Source organism: Xyrauchen texanus, chromosome 19 (genome assembly GCF_025860055.1).
Source record: "Xyrauchen texanus isolate HMW12.3.18 chromosome 19, RBS_HiC_50CHRs, whole genome shotgun sequence".
Classification (NCBI taxonomy): domain Eukaryota; kingdom Metazoa; phylum Chordata; class Actinopteri; order Cypriniformes; family Catostomidae; genus Xyrauchen; species Xyrauchen texanus.
Window position 1 is genome coordinate 24848713 of NC_068294.1, and position 18226 is coordinate 24866938.

At 39.0% G+C, this 18226-nt stretch overlaps 1 protein-coding gene across 3 annotated transcripts; it reads left to right on the plus strand.

The window, feature by feature from the left end:
- The first annotated feature begins 2384 nt into the window (after positions 1 to 2384).
- On the plus strand, positions 2385 to 17613 carry LOC127659981 (sushi repeat-containing protein SRPX2-like). 3 transcript variants are annotated; one of them, XM_052150005.1, is made up of 10 exons: positions 2385 to 2621; positions 4730 to 4814; positions 4888 to 5079; positions 5212 to 5388; positions 5492 to 5615; positions 5702 to 5823; positions 8570 to 8749; positions 9006 to 9139; positions 9230 to 9348; positions 17422 to 17613. In XM_052150005.1, exons 1-10 carry the CDS (start codon positions 2544 to 2546, stop codon positions 17600 to 17602), a joined length of 1392 nt encoding a protein of 463 aa, XP_052005965.1. In that variant the 5' UTR covers positions 2385 to 2543; the 3' UTR covers positions 17603 to 17613. The 3 variants fall into 3 exon arrangements, with proteins under 3 accessions (XP_052005965.1, XP_052005964.1, XP_052005966.1); XM_052150004.1 differs by having other exon boundaries at positions 2386 to 2621; positions 9227 to 9348; XM_052150006.1 differs by having other exon boundaries at positions 2386 to 2621; positions 4730 to 4810; positions 9227 to 9348.
- The last annotated feature ends 613 nt before the right edge of the window (positions 17614 to 18226 follow it).

Sequence of the window (18226 nt, forward strand, 5' to 3'; positions counted from 1 at the left end):
ACGCTCATCATTTTTACGTATTCAGATTCCAATCATGCACTGCCACTGCCACCTAAATAAAGTATGCAGAATGTAGTGTTGTCTTCCTTTTTTTTTTTTTTTTTTTACTGTTTACTGCTTTTATTTGTGCAGTTTTTGCTGTGTTGTCACTTCCAGTTGTTTGTCATAGAGCAATAATTCAAAGCTCATCTTTTTACTTGACGTGTTTATTGATTATCACCATCATTGTGCTTAGCGTATAAAGTGTTGAGGCCCATGGGTGTCTTCATGACAAGCTTAAGACTGATTATATTAAAGGGAGCAGGTGTTTGCCTCTGACTATCAACAATCATTCACCATCAAATGGAAGATTTGAGAACTTCTAAGGTCATCAGTGTTAATGAATGCTAATATAGTATATAATTGAACTTCTATATTTAATTTGAATTGATTTAGAAAAAGTTGATTGAACTTGGATTAATATAAGTCAACTTTATGATCTGTTTAAACGACTTACCCTCTTAAAACTATAGTACATGTAATTTCAGTGCCACTAGCGCCACCAAACAAAACTGCAAAGATAAACAATATTTTTTAAAACAGTTTTCCGAATATGCCCCTCGTCTGCAGTTGTTCTAACCATCAGATAATCCTGCCACCAACTCACGCCATAGTTTGAGCAACGTTGTTGGGGCGGGTCTAAGCGGGTCTCTCAAAACAAACACAGGAATTGTATAGTGCCACAGAGACAGAGTGTTTACAATTTTTCGAAAATATTTACCTGTAAATAGATTACTCACAGATTCATCTGCAACAGTTGATGCTGAGATGTTGGTCAAAGCTACTTCTGACACTGGCAAATAAGAAGAAAATTGTAGAGTGGGCAACATTTTCAATAAATGATTACAAAAAGTGTATTATAGATTAATGAATCTAAGTTTTGAGTTAGTGGCGGTTCTGGCTAACTTGGTGCCCTAGGCAAGATTGTACATGTCAACCCCACCCCATGCTATTACACCTAATCCCTAATTTAAAATGTAACCCTCCCCTCCTAGTTTTCATTGATGCAAAATCATCAATGAATTCGTCATATCTGCCCAGCAATCACATGGCTGATACTAATTATTGCAAGACCATTAAGAAGATCCTGTGTCATGGAGTAGCCTATAGGCCTACTGCTTATCATGGTTATCTTATGTTTGTTCATAATGTAAGAATATATTATGAACATCCATAATCCTAACCATATAAAGCCTTTAAGCTGAGTAGCCTGTCGGGGCACCTTTCTCCCATCATGATCTTGCGTGCTGAGCGGGGGCAGGGTGGCACAATTTGGGGCACCTATCTCCCATCGCAATCTTGCGAGCTCTATGTGGGGGCAGGGTGGCACAATTTCGGGTACCTTTCTCCCATCGAGATTTTGAGAGCTCTGTGCGGGGGCGGCCTGGCAGGTACCCTGTCGTGCAGCCCCAGAGAGAGTTGCTGCCATAGGTGCCTGCCTATATAGCCTATGCCAAGATCTGCTACTGTTTTGAGATGTTGAGCTGTTTGATTATTAGGTCTATGATGGGGGTCTGGGTAGCTCAGCAAGTAAAGACACTAACTACCACCCCTGTAATCACAAGGTCGAATCCAGGGCATGCTGAGTGACTCCAGTCAGGCTTCCTAAGCAACCAATTGGCCCGGTTGCTAGGGTGGGTAGAGTTACGTTGGGTTAACCACCTTGTAATTGCTATAATGTGGTTCTCATTCTGGGAGGGGCATGTGGTGAGTTGTGTATGGATGCCACGGAGAATAGAGTGAAGCCTCCACACGCACTACTTCTCTGCAGTAACGCACTCAACAAGCCATGTGATAAGATGCGTGGATTGATGGTCTCAGACGCGGAGGCAACTAAGATTCGTCCTCTGCCACCCAGATTGAGGTGAGTCACTACACACTGTAAGGACCTAGAGCACATTGGGAATTGGACATTCCAAATTGGGGAGAAAAGGGAGAGAAAAAAAAAAAAGATTATAAGAACTATGAACAGTGCAATAGCCTACAAGCCAATCACATTTATGGGAAGTTCTAAGGTCTGCACAACTATCATTGCTATAAATGCAGGATTTTTTAATGAAAAGAAAATTGGAAGAATACAACATTTATTTAAATAGGGGTCATTTGTAACCTTAATTTCTATATTGTCTATCTTGATCAATTTACTACATTAGATTTAATCCAATAAAATTACCAATTTCTTTCAGAAAACATAACAATTTCACAGTGATTCCAAACCTGAAATTTCACTTTAAATGATCAAATTATTACATAATCAAGCTTTAACAAGCCTCAGTTCTCAGCTTCCTTTGATCATATTTTCAATGACGAAAAGAGAAATGGCTCATGTAACGGCAACGCCACCATTCGTCCAAATGCTTCCAGCAGAGTTGAACAGAGGACTAGTGGACATTTGCGCTGAGACTTGAAGCTTGAAGACTGCGTATTTGCAAGATATAATTACAAGACAATAGTAATATTTGTTGTCAACATTTATAGCCACATATTCTCCTGCCTGGCAGCCAATGCAATGGTCAAAATCCATATTGTTCTGTTTGTTCTGTTGTCCATCATACATCAGACTCTTGGACAGATCACTGATGGTAAGAAATATTTATGTTCTTTTGTTTATGCGTCTATAAAACGATCTGGACTGAAAAACTAATTTTATTTTTATTGTTGTAGCCTATATAAAGCTGTTAAGATTCGTGAAACAAACAGTTCGCGTTTTTTTTCATTATGCCAGGAAATAACACCGCAGCAATACGGTATATGCCTATAGGCTATGGAAAACAGCTGTGATTTTGATTGAGTTCGCATTGACGTTACAGGCTTTGGAGAAGGGCAAAACATTTGCGGAATAATTAAATAGCCTACATCAATAAATCAGGCTAACGTGTAGGCTAGCCTACAATGCCTTAAGATGTCGGTTAATTATGTTTAATTGGTTCTCCGTTTACTTCTACCTTATGATTGACAAAACAAATCATAGTTATTCAATCGCGTCCCAGTTATAGAACATAAATTATTCAAGCTTCAGAAGAATTTAGGGGCCGTTCAGACCGAAGACGTTCTTCCGCTCAAAAAAATACTAGACACACAGCGAATTAAACAGAACACATTTGACTCGAGACGCGTTTTGTAGAATTTAAGTTCTATTTTCACGCTCCAGCGAGAGACGCTGTAAACACAACAAGACCCGGAACAAAGTTCAAAGACCTCCGTCCCAGGCTCAGGTTTACATTTTAAAAAAAATTACGGATGCAAGAACATGTTTGATGTGAACGGCCCCTTAGTCACGTACTGTAGGACTGTTTGGTGAGCTGAGCTTAAGTTAAACGTTATTGTAATTACAAGCCACTGACCAAATAAATGACTTAGTCTGAGTTGATATCAGCTGTGATAGATTTTACCTTTTAAAGCATGTCACCTTTGGGGTCGTTTGTACTACTATAAAAAAAAAAAAAAAAACATTTGTACTACATATATATATATATATATATATATATATATATATATATATATATATATATATATATCTATAAGCCGATAACGATACAGATATTTTGCAACTTACCTAATTTGTCATCAGATCACTGTTTTACTTTTTTTTTTTTTATTACAAAGAGGTACAAAAGCTTTATCACCATTCTAACAATAAATTATTTTTATTGAACACTGAATCTGTTGAACACATGATAGGCCAAAACTTTAAAGACAGCAACAGTGAACGATACATACAAGATAAAAAGATTAAAAAAAATACTAAATTTGATTATAATGATTGATATGAAACAAGTTATATACTTTTGCACTTCTCTTTTTGCTGTTTAAAATGGAACCTTTTAAGGTTTAGTAATCGCACAAAGCCATATTGCAATACATGGACTGAAATGTTTCCTGGAGAGCTTTAAAGAGCTTTTTGTATGTGAAACCGGAAAAGTGTGTGTGAGTGGAAAGAATGATGATGGTGTATGGAAACAAAAACAGGGGTGGTTGGGGATCCTTTTCTCTACCACAGGATATTGATGATGAAGCAAGTTTGCTGCTGTGATATGCTTGCCAATGTTTTGATTATTTGGAACTTTAGAGGCTTAAGGACACTTTCTGAGGTTATTGGAAATGAAGGCCAGGGCTAAACAATAAGTATGGCCCACACTGTTAAAATTAAAAAGATACTCAAGGCATCATTTGGCAGAACCCTTTGGAAATCCTCCAGACACCATTTAAAGGAGCCTCAAATATCCTATTTACATAAGGGACTTCAAAATATATTTAGTGCTTAAACCCTGAAGCATTAACAGCGTCAGAAGTTCTGTAAAGTTCTTGAAGGCACTAAGATTCCATTTCTCAGAAAACTGAAACACCAAATGGTGTCTCTTTTAATTTTTACAGTTATACTAGCCCAGTAATGGATCAAAAATTACAAACCAGTTAGTAATGTATTGTTTTGCATTTGGCATATGCCATTGTTGTCCAGCAAAAAAGGGGTTTATTAATATTTCTGTCATATATTTACATTAAAGCTGTTTAATTTCCATCTATTACTGCAAATTAAAAACATTGCAACTTTTTTGTTGTTGAGGAAATGAATTAATCTTTGTGGTGGGGCCAGTAAAATGTTGGCTGAGCAAGTAAAAATCTGAACTACTGGCCTGACCGGTCCTGCCAAATCAATCCTTACTCTTGCACCTTTTATGTTTGCTCTCAGGCTCTGAGTCGACTTACAATGGCAATACTGAATTTGTGCATGAGGAAGAGACTTACTACACCCCTCAGTTGGACTACAAACGCAAGTAGTGATAATAGCTCACAAATTACAACTAACAGTGAAACGCATCAGTTATTTTCAAACCATTTTCCCATCAGATCCACAGTGGTGTCACACATTTAAGCTTCCCAATGGGGAGGTAGCTTGTTCTTCCCCACGAGGCAGGAACCACCACAGCACACTTGGTACCCGCTGTTTTCTCTCCTGCGATCGAGGACATAAACTGATTGGGCGGTCATCAGTGCAATGCATGCCTATCCGCCGTTGGTCTGGAACTGCTCTTTGTCGAAGTTAGTATACTTAAATTAGATAAAAGGTGTCATAAAACCTTGTAATTAACCAGGAGCTCCAGAGTACTTGGTAAAATCTATCCTTGCATGAACTTTGTGTTTTACTGTTTATGTTATGTCTGAATCTCTCAGAGGTGCGTTGCCATGTTCTGCCTCTGATTGATCACGGCACATACAGTTGTACCCGTGGCTTTGTGGCAGACTCCAGGTGTGACTACACCTGCTATGAAGGGTACCAGATCCAGGGAGATCACTATCGTATGTGCCAAGAAGATGGAAAATGGAGTGGCACAGAACCCACCTGTGCAGGTACAGTAAAATAATCTGTATGAAAATCTAGTCTAATGTATTGCAGGTTATTGCATCATTGATTAGTTCAATTTCTCTGGGTCAATTTCTTGCAATGTTTCAGATCATGACCCCCCCAAACTGAAATGTCCTTTGTCCAGAGTGAAAGTAGCAGAACCAGAAAAACTAACGGTCAGGGTGTCCTGGGACCGCCCTGTTGCAAAGGATACAGCTGACAGAGCACTGCAGTATGTGTGTCACATTATAGGAAAGCCACTCAACTCAGTCAAAGAGGCAACATATCAACTAATATGTTTCTTTCATCCCTCATCAGGGTCTTGCGAAATGGACTGGAGTCTGGATCAGACTTTCCTGAAGGAATTCATGTAATTCGATATAAAGCCTACGACCAGGCTCGCAACTCAGCAACTTGCAAGTTTACTGTGCATATTGAAGGTGAGTTAATGGAATAGTTCACCCAAAAATTTAAATAATGTCATCATTTATTCAACCTCATGTCGCCCCAAATTCATATGACTTTCTTTCTTATGCGGTGCATCCTCTCTGTAAAATGGCAGTTGATTGCAACTCACTTTAAAGCTTAAAGGAATATTCCGGGTTCAATACAAGTTAAGGTCAATCGACAGCATTTGTGGATTATAATTGATTACCTTAAAGAGTCATTTTGACTTGCCCCTCCTTTTCTTTAAAAAAGAAAAAATCTAGGTTACAGTGAGGCACTTACAATGGAAGTAAATGGAGCCAATCTGTAAAAGTTAAAATAATCACAAAAGTATAGCCACAAAACACATAAACAATATGTGTGTTAACATGATTTTGTGTGATAAAATCACTCATCTTTTCTGTGTAAAGATAGCTATGACGTCAACAAACCCTAAAACGACTAAAAATGATACAAATAATACACTTTAGCAGTCTAACAGAAGAATGAATTTAAGTGGTTTTATAAAATTATAATCTTCACATTTTTGCATTTAAATCCTTAAAATATTGACCCCATTCACTTCCATTGTAAGTGCCTCACAGTCATTTTTTATTATTTGTTTTTTAAAGAAAAAGAGCCGAACAGTTTTTTGGTGGTAATCAACATTATGCCACAAATGCTGCTGATTTTGCTTAACTTGTATTGAACCTGGAATATTCCTTTAAAATCATAAAAGTAGTCCAAGCTTGTTTACAGTGGCACACGTGTTCATGCAAGAACTCGTATCAAGCAATAAATGCTCATGAACGCAAGTAAATTATGACGTATTTTTGGGTGAAAATACATTAAAGGTGCAGTATGTAAGATTCAGAAACCCTTGTTATTAATGACAGCTTTGGCACTTAAGTGAACTGCAGCCAGCTACCTGTTGCTCATGCTCACTCGCACACACTCCATAGGGACACGAGCATTGACCAAAACAAAGACACTGAATGTGATTCACCGGCATCATGCTGACATATGAGGTAACAGAATTAAAATTACACAGTTATGATTATTTTACTAGAAACTTTGAGACTGTATATTATATTTGACTCTCCAATGCTGGAACACGGCTAAAACAAAGTGTGGATATAGGTCTGACTATGCAAGACTGTTGTTTGATTTAATCAGTTTTCTTTACATGATACATTGACTGCATTTATACGATAGCCTATGTCGGCGTTAGCTAGCTAGTCAGCTTTTCTCAATAGCTGTTAGCTTAATTTGGTGGATGATGACAGTAGCAGTTTATAAAATAGACTGTACATTATAAATATGTTGACACAATTCAGTATTGATGTGATTCCATCACATCTGTCATTTTGATATATCGATGCGCTGTTTTATAATAATAGATGATATATATTTTCTGTATAACCAAATTACTTTACACAAATTAATGGAGATTTTGCATTATCTTGAACATTGTCTAGCATTCATTTCATGTATTATTGTAGTTTAGCTTGCTGAATAATTACAGATTAACATTGACATTAACCTGAATTTTAGCATAAAGAGAAGATCGTTGAAATTATTTGTTAGTTATGAAGCAAGGTAGCTTGCAATTCGTCAGCATTAGCAGGCAAGATCAAGTTAGCTAAAATAACACAGATATCCTTATGGCACTATATTTCACGTGCTTTGCAGTTATGTAAGCTTACCTGTCCAATAAGAAGACGGCCAATTCAGGGTCGGTTTTGATCGCCAAAACCGACCGTAGGTCCCTCCAGGAATCAAATGCCCTGACGATGTTCACTCTAGTTTTCGCTTGACCATGATCACGTTCCCGCTTAGCCAGACTGGATTCAGTAAATAAATGTTTTTTTTTTTGGCTTACTCTGAGTTTGTGTAGGAGTCAGTGTTGTGCTGGGAGCCAGACGTTTGCTGGATTCAATCTCTAAGATAATGTTACCTAGTGTTGCAGACAGTCGCTGTTGAATAGCGGAAGAGTCTGAGGCAAGGCTCACAGGAGCACGCATGTACATCACATCCTTTGATTTTCCTGGCAAAAGCAACCCGAACCCTTCACATGTAAATCATTCTACAGGCTTTAATAGGCAACCTAGGAAGGGCTCATTTTTTAAGTTGTGTGACAAGCCGTTCACACATGGGCAAAAAAGGGCGAATATTACATGACACATTTTACATATTGCACCTTTATGGGGAGGCAGACAAAGCAGGTAATTCTAATTGGGTTCTATTTCACAGTATTATCTAGAAATAAAATGCAACTAGTATAAAAAAAATTATGTCATTCTATAAATCCAACTCGAGCTCTGGTGCAATTATTTTGACCAATGTATACACCAATCAGCCACAACATTAAAACCACCTGCCTAATATTGTGTAGGTTCCCCTCGTGCCAGATGGGCTGGTTTGAGTGTTTCTGTAACTGCTTATCTCTTGGGATTCACACACACAGTCTCTCAATGGTTCCAAAAACAACAAACTTCCAGTGAGTGGCAGTTCTGTGGACAGAAATGCCTTGTTGATGAGAGAGGTCAACAGAGAATGGCCAGACTGGTTCAAGCTGACAAAGTCTACGATAATTCCGATAACCAATCTGTACAATTGTGGTGAGCAGAATATCATGTCAGAATGCGGGTTGGTGCTGTTTTGGCGGCACGAGGGGGACCTATACAATATTAGGCAGGTGGATTTAATGTTGTGGCTGATCTGTATATATTCCTTAAATTCATATTTTCATTCTCTCAGTGAGACGGTGTCCAAAGTTGAAGCCCCCTATGCATGGATATCTGGCTTGTTCATCTGATGGCAATAATTATGGGGCTATATGTGAATACCATTGTGAGCCTGGATATGAGAGGACAGGATTTGCCACACGTGTTTGTCAGCTGAACCGTAGCTGGTCCGATGAAGCAGCTGAGTGTGTATGTGAGTATCAGTTATGTCTATCTTTGAGATTTTATATTCTTCAAAATCTCAACTTTTGTGTTCAAGAGGAGAAAAAAAAAAAAAGTATTACTATGAAGGTTAATAAATAGACAATAAATATATATTTTGTATTATTATATCTAGTTATAAAAATGAAATGTATTCATTAATTACTTCAGTTGTCAAAGTTAATTATCAGTTGTAAATTAATTATTTTTTTCACTAATTGTTGCAAGAAACGTGTTTTTTCATACAGTAATGGACATACAAACAGACGTCAGGTCTGCTGGTGCTCTACTTGACCAGTTTTATGAAAAGAGAAGGCTTCTTGTTGTGTCTACGCCAGATAACACTAACCAGTACTACAGGCTTCAGAACATTATGCTGCAGGTTGGTCATATACTTCATAAGCTCCAAAGCAAAAATATGTCAAAAAAGAAGAATTTTAATCATAACAATGCACAACTTTTGGCACAGAAGGCTGGGTGTGGTCTGGATCTTCGACATGTGACAGTGATCGAGCTTTTAGGAACGCCACCTCGTGCAGTTGGGCGCATCAAAGAACAACGTCTAGAGCCCGAGGTCATAGAGGGTCTTAGGTAACTTTCTTAATATTTACAGCAGTATTTTCCTTGAACTTAAATGTTGTATATATAGACTTGGGCCTTACAAGGGTAAGCGATGTGATAGATACGTTTTTTTTTTTTTGTCCGGATCAAAGTTCAAAATTCAAAAATACATTAAATACAATTTACACAAAACAATTACCATGTAGAGACAGTAAAACAAACAAACAAATATGTTGTCATGAGTAGTGCAGTATAACATTTTATTATAATTTTTTTTTTATTTAAAAAAAAAATAAGCTGTGAAAAACCTTTGTCCACCAAATCAAAGTAATGTGGTGTTGCCATTTCGGTCAGAAATGATTCCTTTATAACCTTTAGATGTTTTTAAAAAAATATATCAAATATTTAGATTATTTTTAAATTATATTTTCATTCTTATGGATATTTTTCAGGTCATATGTGGTGTAACCCTGAGAATACATCTCAATACTGTATTCTTGACTTCCAAAATTCATGATAATTGTAGCAATTCTTTTCATACAATTTTAGTTTTTTTAATTAATTATTAATTTGCATTACTCATTCATGTTGTGTTCATGCATTTTAGGTGCAAGAAAAGTATTGATTATTACACCACATGACATATATACACCGATTAGCCACAACATTAAAACCACCTGCCTATTGTGTAGGCCTCCCTCGTGCCGTCAGAACTACGCCAACTCTTCTCACCACAGTTGTACAGAGCAATTATCTGAGTTACCGTAGACTGTTGTTTCAAACTGTCCCCAGTGTCCCCCCAAACTGAATTACATTTATAATCTGCAAGATATGATTTATGCCTTAAGTCTTATAATCCCATATAAGCGCTTTACAGATATAAATTCATAAATACATCAAATTAACCTCAGCCGTCCAGCCATTTACACATGAGTTTTTAAGCGAAGAGTTCAGTGGAGGAGATTATGTGTTTTCGGTCACCCGTTTAGTCATGATGCATGCAACTTTTGGCCATGTGTAGTGTATTCACACACAGAATCAAAGATTTAATCACTGATTTAAAGATGTAACTATTGGCTGAATGTAATAAATATATGATTCCCTGAGAAAAGACTTCCAAATCGGTTGTGACGTGTAATATACATTAGGGCAGTGGTTCTCAACCGGTGGGGCGCGGACACTCTCCCGGGGGGCGCGAGTAGGCTACGATGGAAGGGAAAAAAAACTGGAAAATAAATTTTTTTGGGCACATTTTTTTTTATCACTAAACTACTGTCATAAAAAGTTATAGTTTTGTATATACATAACTCCTGAATAAAAATTAAAATGTGTTTGGACTGATTTAAAAAAAAAAGTTTTGAACAAATTTGATTGGTTTGTCGATAGTGAGCGCAAATGCAGGTTATAACCATAAGCGGTTTCATTAAGGGAGTCATTCAGTCGTTCATTCAAACGATTCGTTCAAACGGCCGATTCATCAAGAATGAGACGATGTTTGTGAATGGGTCATTGAATCTTTGACTCAACCGATTCGTTCACAACACTGAATCATTCAAAACACGATTGAGTATTGCTGTGAGATGCGCTATGCTAAATAAATAACAATACATTGTTGTAACAGCAATATCTCCAAGTTTTGTTTTTCACTGTAAAAATGTCATGATTTGCCAATGCAAAGAGATTAGCACTGATTATAACACAAACAAATCATCCTCCTGGCGGCTTTTTTTTTTGTCAAAAGCGACAAATCCAGCAACTTTTACTGGTGTTTTTGGAGACTTTTGTGGTGTTTGGAGACTCGAAAGCACGAATCACTCTGCAGTTAGGCCTACTGTGCTCAACGAACAGCGGGTGCTGCCGTGAGCCCCTCTCCCGTCCAAAAGCACTCACAGGCGGTCAGTCTCTCAGTAGCCTCGCGCAGCAGTCAGAGCAGAGAGGAGACACACACCCCTCCGCGTCCAGGCTGCAAATGAATCGCGCATGGCCGCCGCCGTTCCCACCCTGGCTTACAGAGCGGGGTATAAATATAAATGTTCACTCACTCTCACACAAAAATAAATCACTGCATTTAAATTGACTCACGACATAGCTTTCCATTCACTCTAGTCTAGTCTCTTGCCAAGTTCGCTTGTGCCAGCTCTCGCTAGTCTTATCAATCTCGATTTACATAGGCCTTTACTACAAAACCCCAACATTCTTTTTAAAGACTAAACCCACAAATATTCTTTTTTAAGATTAGATCAAATCTCAGCCCTAGCCAGTATTTTTTTTTTAACTGCTAGGCAGTAGCTACACTTAGCTAAAACTACCCACACGACTAAGACACACACACACACACCCACCCACACACCCACACACACACCCACACACACACACACACACACACACACACACACACACACACAGAGAGACGAGGACTACAATCGTTAAGTATTAAAATAAAATCTGAATTGTCTGCAAAATAATTATTTTGTTCGTTTAATTAAAGATTGTGCCTAAGGCCCGACTGATTAGCCCCTGATACGTCTCTCAACATACACCACACATACAGTTACATATTGCCTAAACTTTATTGAAAACACATCAAAATGGAGAAATTTCTTGTGACCAACAAGCCAACCGACGCACCACCAGCTGCAAAAAAGCTTCGAAGGTACGATGAAGCATACCTGCAATTTGGGTTTACAGTCACGGCTGATCTGAGACCTCAGTGTGTCGTGTGTGCCGAGGTGCTGGCAAACGACAGTATGAAGCCCTGCAAATTAAAAAGGCACCTCGAAACAAAGCATGCTGGCATTAAAAATAAACCAGCTGAATATTTTAAAAGAAAGCTTGATGGCCTCCATCAGCAACAGGCAACCATTTCAGTGCACAGCACTGTGTCTAAACAGTGTTTGGAGGCATCGTATGTAGTGGCCAAAAGGATCGGTAAACTGGGTAAACCGCATACAATCGCCGAGACTCTCATTTTGCCGGCAGCGCAAGACATGTGCAGAATAATGATAGGCGATAGTGCAGCAGCCAAACTCGGTGCAGTACCACTGTCCAGTACCACTGTCCAATGACACAGTCGCTAGGAGAATTGTAGACATGTCCAATGATATCAGAGAGCAACTGATAGAGTTCGTAAAAAGAGTCCTTACTACGCGCTGCAGCTGGACGAATCCACTGATATTGCTGGGCAGGCACAGCTCCTCACCTATGTCAGGTGTCTGCGGGACAAGGCGATTGAGGAGGATGTCCTGTTTTGCCGGCCTCTTCAGTCGCACACTACAGGAGAAGCCATTTTCAATGTCCTTGATATTTTTATCCGTGAAAATGGTTTGGCTTGGGACCGATGCGTTGGCCTATGCACGGATGGTGCGCAGGCAATGACGGGGCGTGAGCGTGGCCTAGCTGCTCACGTTCAGCAAGTAGCTCCACTTGTGAAATGGACACATTGCATGGTCCATCGCGAAGCACTAGCTGCTAAAAAAAAAAATGCCGGTTCTCTTTGACTCTGTGCTGAACCAATCCGTGAAAATAATAAATCTCATCAAATCACGGCCGCTAAACTCTCCCTTGTTTGGGGTCCTCTGCCAGGAGATGGGGTCAGGGCACGAACAGCTGCTTCTGCACACTGAAGTTCGCTGGGGCGGGTGTTACAGCGGTTGTATGAGCTGCGAGAGGAGGTGAAGTGGTTTTTGACAGAAATCAAATCAGATCTGGCGAAGCATCTGGATGACACTATGTGGCGTGCGTCTCTGTCCTATTTGGTCGATATATTTGACAGCTTGAATGGCCTCAACCTGTCTTTGCAAGGCCACGAAACTCATATTTTGCTCCTTGCAGACAAAGTGCACGCCTTCACACAAAAACTAGACCTCTGGCATGGCCGCATCAGTCGAGGGAACTGCAACATGTTCCCCAGCCTTGCAGACTTTATCACTGATGCAGGCACGTCACACGATTTCTCCTCCCTATTTCAATCAGCGTCTGAGCACCTGTCAGCAATGAGAAAACAATTTGCGACGTACTTTAAAGAGGATTATCGCTTATCAATTGATATGCAGGAACAGCTTATTGAGCTGAAGAGTGACAGTAGACTGAAGGAACTCTTTAGCTCCTGCCCTCTTTCGTCATTCTGGGCAGCATTGATGCAGGAATACCCTGACCTCTATGACGTCGCCTTGAAGATTCTCCTTCCTTTCGCGTCGACATATTTGTGTGAGGCAGGATTCTCAAAAATGACTGCACTCAAAACGAAATACCGCAATCGTGCACAAATCGAGGATGATTTGAGGCTATGTTTATCAAACATTGAGCCAAGAATTGAGGATCTTTGCAAGGCAAAGCAGGCTCAGGTCTCACATTAACATCACCTACCAGCAAGCTTCTGCCTACTATTAGGCCTAGTAATAATAACAATAATAAAGCATAAATTAATATCAGAGGTCTGGTGCCAATTCCCAATTATAGCAATAGCCTAGTAATGATAATAGGCCTACTGATGATGATAATAATAATAATAATAAAGCATGTAACCTCATATAATTATATAGCAATAGCCTAGTAATGATGATAGGCCTACTACTACTCATAATAATAATGCCTGCAAGCTCACATTAGAAGTCTGGTGCTGCTGCCAATTATAATAACAACAACAACAACAACAACAACAAAGCATGGGGCGGGGGGCACTGGGGCCCCAACTGCAATGAACCAGCTTTGGGGGGCCCAGCTTGCAAAAGGTTGAGAACCCCTGCATTAGGGGGATATTGGGCCTAATCTGTGAATTAAGAATGTGTATATAACATGAAATCAGACAACCTAAAGACCAAAACAGCCTGATTCACAAAGCACAAAAACAGAAATACCTGTACGGTCCAGAAATGAGAAATAAAACTGGTGTTTCACAAGGATGATATGAAGTAGACTGTTTTGAATATTCATCTTCATCCTGCAGCTAAACAGCTCTGATAAAAAAAATACCCTAATAGTCATAGTGATCTTGCTTCTTTTCATTACAAACGCCATTAATGACTATGTTTTGAAACATTAATTAATTGTATACTTTTGGATACTGAGCAGCTCGTGATTTCCAGGAACATGTATAACTAGGGTTTAACAAAGTCTCGTTCGGTGCTTCATCTCTAAAGGCGAATTAATGAGAGAAAATGTGCCTTTTTTTTTTTTTTTTTTACAGTGGGAATAAATCTAGCGCTCTATTCCTTTACGAGAGCATGTGCATGTTAAACAGACTACGCTACACGGAGAGAGTAGACGAGACATTCACGGAGAGACATGGATTTTCAGTCCTATAGAATGAAACTGTTGATTTTTTGTGTTCCTATGTGTGGATTACTACTTTTCACCAACATGTAAAAACAAAAAATGTGAGGATTTCACGCACTGTGAACACGGAATGAGCAGGGATACTTAAAATGTTGCATAAGGTGTGCAATCCCGCTACGAAATTCATTAAGTCTTTTTATCCTTCTATTTTCTACACATTGGTAATAGCTGCTGCTAAGGCACATGGAAAAGAGTGAGAAGAGTGCTAGGAGAGTGAACTCACGCGTCCAGTATATTATGCATTTGTGCATCTTTGCGAGCTAAATAGAATTGCACTCACTCCTCGGTTGATTTCTTGCACTAATGTTATAAATGCAGCACTGGCCCTATCGGGCAAGTGACAGTTCTAGCAACTGGCCCGAAGCTCTCTCACACTGGCCATCGGGCAGTCCATATGTCGAGCCCTGGATTGCCTTGGATTTTCACACACAACATTCTCTAAAATTTACTCCGAATGGTGCCAAAAACAAAAAACATGAGGCAGTGAGCGGCAGTTCTGTGGAAAGAAATGCCTTGTTGATGAAAGAGGTCAACAGGGAATGGTCAGACTGGTCTGAACTAACAAAAGTCTGCAGTAACTCAGATAACCACTCTGTACAATTGTATTGAGAAGAATATAATCTCAGAATACTATTGTGAGATGCGAGTTGGTGCTGTTTTGGCAGCATGAGTGGGACCTACACAATTTTAGTCAGGTGGTTTTAATGTTGTGGCTGATCGGTGTGTGTGCGCGCACACACACACACACACACACACACACATCAAAAGTTTTAGGCAGGTAAGATGCTTCACAAAACCATTTGTCTTAAGATGGTTATTTATGTTTTCAGCTTTAGTGTGTCAATAGGAAATATTCATGTTAGACTCCCAAACATTAATTTTGCAAATAGAATAGAAGAACAGGGTGCCCTGCAACAGATGGTATGGTATTGAGTCAGTCTGGGATTAAAAGATCCCATCCATGCAGTTGTGTCTCAGTGGTTGAGGCTCAGGGTTACTGGTCGGGGGTTCAAGCCCCAGCACCACCAAGATGCCACTGTTGAGCCCTTGAGCAAGGCACTTAACTCCAAGTTGCTCCAGGGGGATTGTCCCTGTAATAAGTGCACTGTAAGTCGCTTTGGATACTGTGTGCACAGTACTGTGTATATATACATACAGTGCCTTGCAAAATTATTCAGACCTCTGACCAATTATCTCATATTACTGAATTACAAATGGTGCAATTAAATTTCATTCTGTTTTTTATTTTAAAAACATTGGAACTCAGAATCAGTTATTGTTAGGTGACATTGTTTCTTTTTTTGTTGGGAAATATTTTTATGAAAAATAAAAAACTTTAATATATTGCTTGCATAAGTATTCAACCTCTGTGCTGTGGAAGCTACCAGGTTACACCGATGAAATAAATTTCCCTAAAGAGGACACAATTTATTTTCCATTGCAACTTTAATGATTCACAGGTGGATGCCAATCACATTTTCTGGATAAAAAACCCATTGTTGAAGGATCATAGGTTAGGCTGTGAATCTAAAGGAAAATGAAACCAAAGAGCATTCCACAGAAGTTATAGGTAAAGTAATACAAAAATTATATATTAGGGAAAGGGTACAAAATAATATCCAAATGTTTGGATATCCCAGTGAGCACAGTTGAATCAATAATCAGGAAGTGGAAGCTGCACCACACCACCCAGGCACTGCCAAGAAAAGGCTGTCCCTCAACTCAGCGCTCTAACAAAAAGGAGACTTGTGAGAGAAGCCACAATCACTTTGAAGCTACAGAGTTCAGTGGCTGGGAGTTGAGTAATGGTGCACCAGTCAACCATATCAAGAGGGGTCTGAATACTTTTGCATAACTCTGCCCTGTATGGGAAGGTGGCAAGAAAGAAGCTGTTACTCAAAAGTACCATCTGAAAGCACATCTGGAGTTTGCCAGAAAGCATGTGCGTGACCCAGCTGCGATGTGGGAGACGGTTTTGTGGTCAGAAGAGACCAAGATAGAGCTTTTTGGCCATAACTCGAAACACTATGTGTAGCGCAAACCTAACACTTCCTATGCCTCAAGACACACCATCCCTACAGTGAAGTATGGTGGTGGCAGCATCATGCTGTGGGGATGCTTCTAAACAGCAGGGACTGGGCATCTTGTTAGAATTGAGGGAAGAATGTATGGAGCAAAATATAGGGAAATACTGCAAGAGAACCTGCTTCAGTCTGCTAAAAACTGAAGCTTGGGAGAAAATTCACCTTTCTGCATGAAAATAATCCAAAAGGCCAAAGCAACATTGGAGTGGCTCAAGAACAAAAAGATAAATGTCCTACAGTGGCCCAGTCGAAGTTCTGATCTCAATCCTTGAGAATCTGTGGCACTATTTGAAAATTGCAACCAACCTGGAGCAAATCTGCAGAGAAGAATGGGCCAAAATCACTTAATCACTGCGTGCAAAGCTGGTACATATGTACCCCAAAATACTTAAAGCAGTTATTGCAGCAAAAGGTGGCTCAACCAAATATTAATGCGTGGGGGTTGAATACTTAAGATATTTCAGTTTTTTAATTTTCTCTCACACACACACACACACACACTTTTTAAAAAGAGATCAAATTTTTTATTACCTTGGATTATCTTATTTGTAAATGACCCACAAGTAGGTAACAATATGGCAAATGAATGCTCTTTACATTCTGATGAAGACATAGACCCAGTCTAATTTCTAACTAAGATCATGTCTTATTTTGATACAGCCATATTTTTTCCTTTCTGTAACAGGCAGGCAATGCATATCTCTACAGCATATTTCACCATGGTGCTGCTAGATGAATACGGTGTGGATCGGGAGCGTTTTGTAAACCCCACCACCTCTGATGAGATCTACACATACATTGAGGAGTACCTCCTCACAGAGGAGGAGCGTGAGAGACTGGAGACATACAGAGACTTCTGTGACTGATCATGTCTGGGGATTTACTGTACAAGAGACTAACTACTTCTGTTTGTAGATGCAAAACTGTACTTTTAACTTTGTGATTGTTAGAAGTGAAACTATAGCAATGGTTTATTAGGATGCATGCACTCTAAAAGCCTGTTTCCTAGACAAACACTAATTTAACAACTTATTGTAGGTATTATTAGTGGAGAATCACAACTGGATATGTGATTTATTCATGAACAGATTTTTCTGTATTTGGACAACTGCTAAATGGAGTGACAATTCTTAAGGAATATTTTGGGTTCAATACAAGTTAAAACTAAATTGATACCTTTTGTGGCATAATGTTGTTTACATAATAATTTATTTCAACTCGTTCCTCTTTTTCTTTAAAAAGAGGTTAAAGTGAGGTCCTTACAATGAAAGTGAATGGGGACAATAAAGGTGAATATGGCCAATGTTTGGAGGGTTTAAACACATATGACAAGCTTATTTTATAACAGCACTTGCATTAATTTTTCTGTTAAAATGGGTGTATTATTTAAGCTGTAAAGTTGTTTAAATCATTATTTTTACAGTCATTTTAGGGTTTGTATTACATCGTTATGGTAATGAAGTTGTAAAATTGTCTATAACTTTACATAG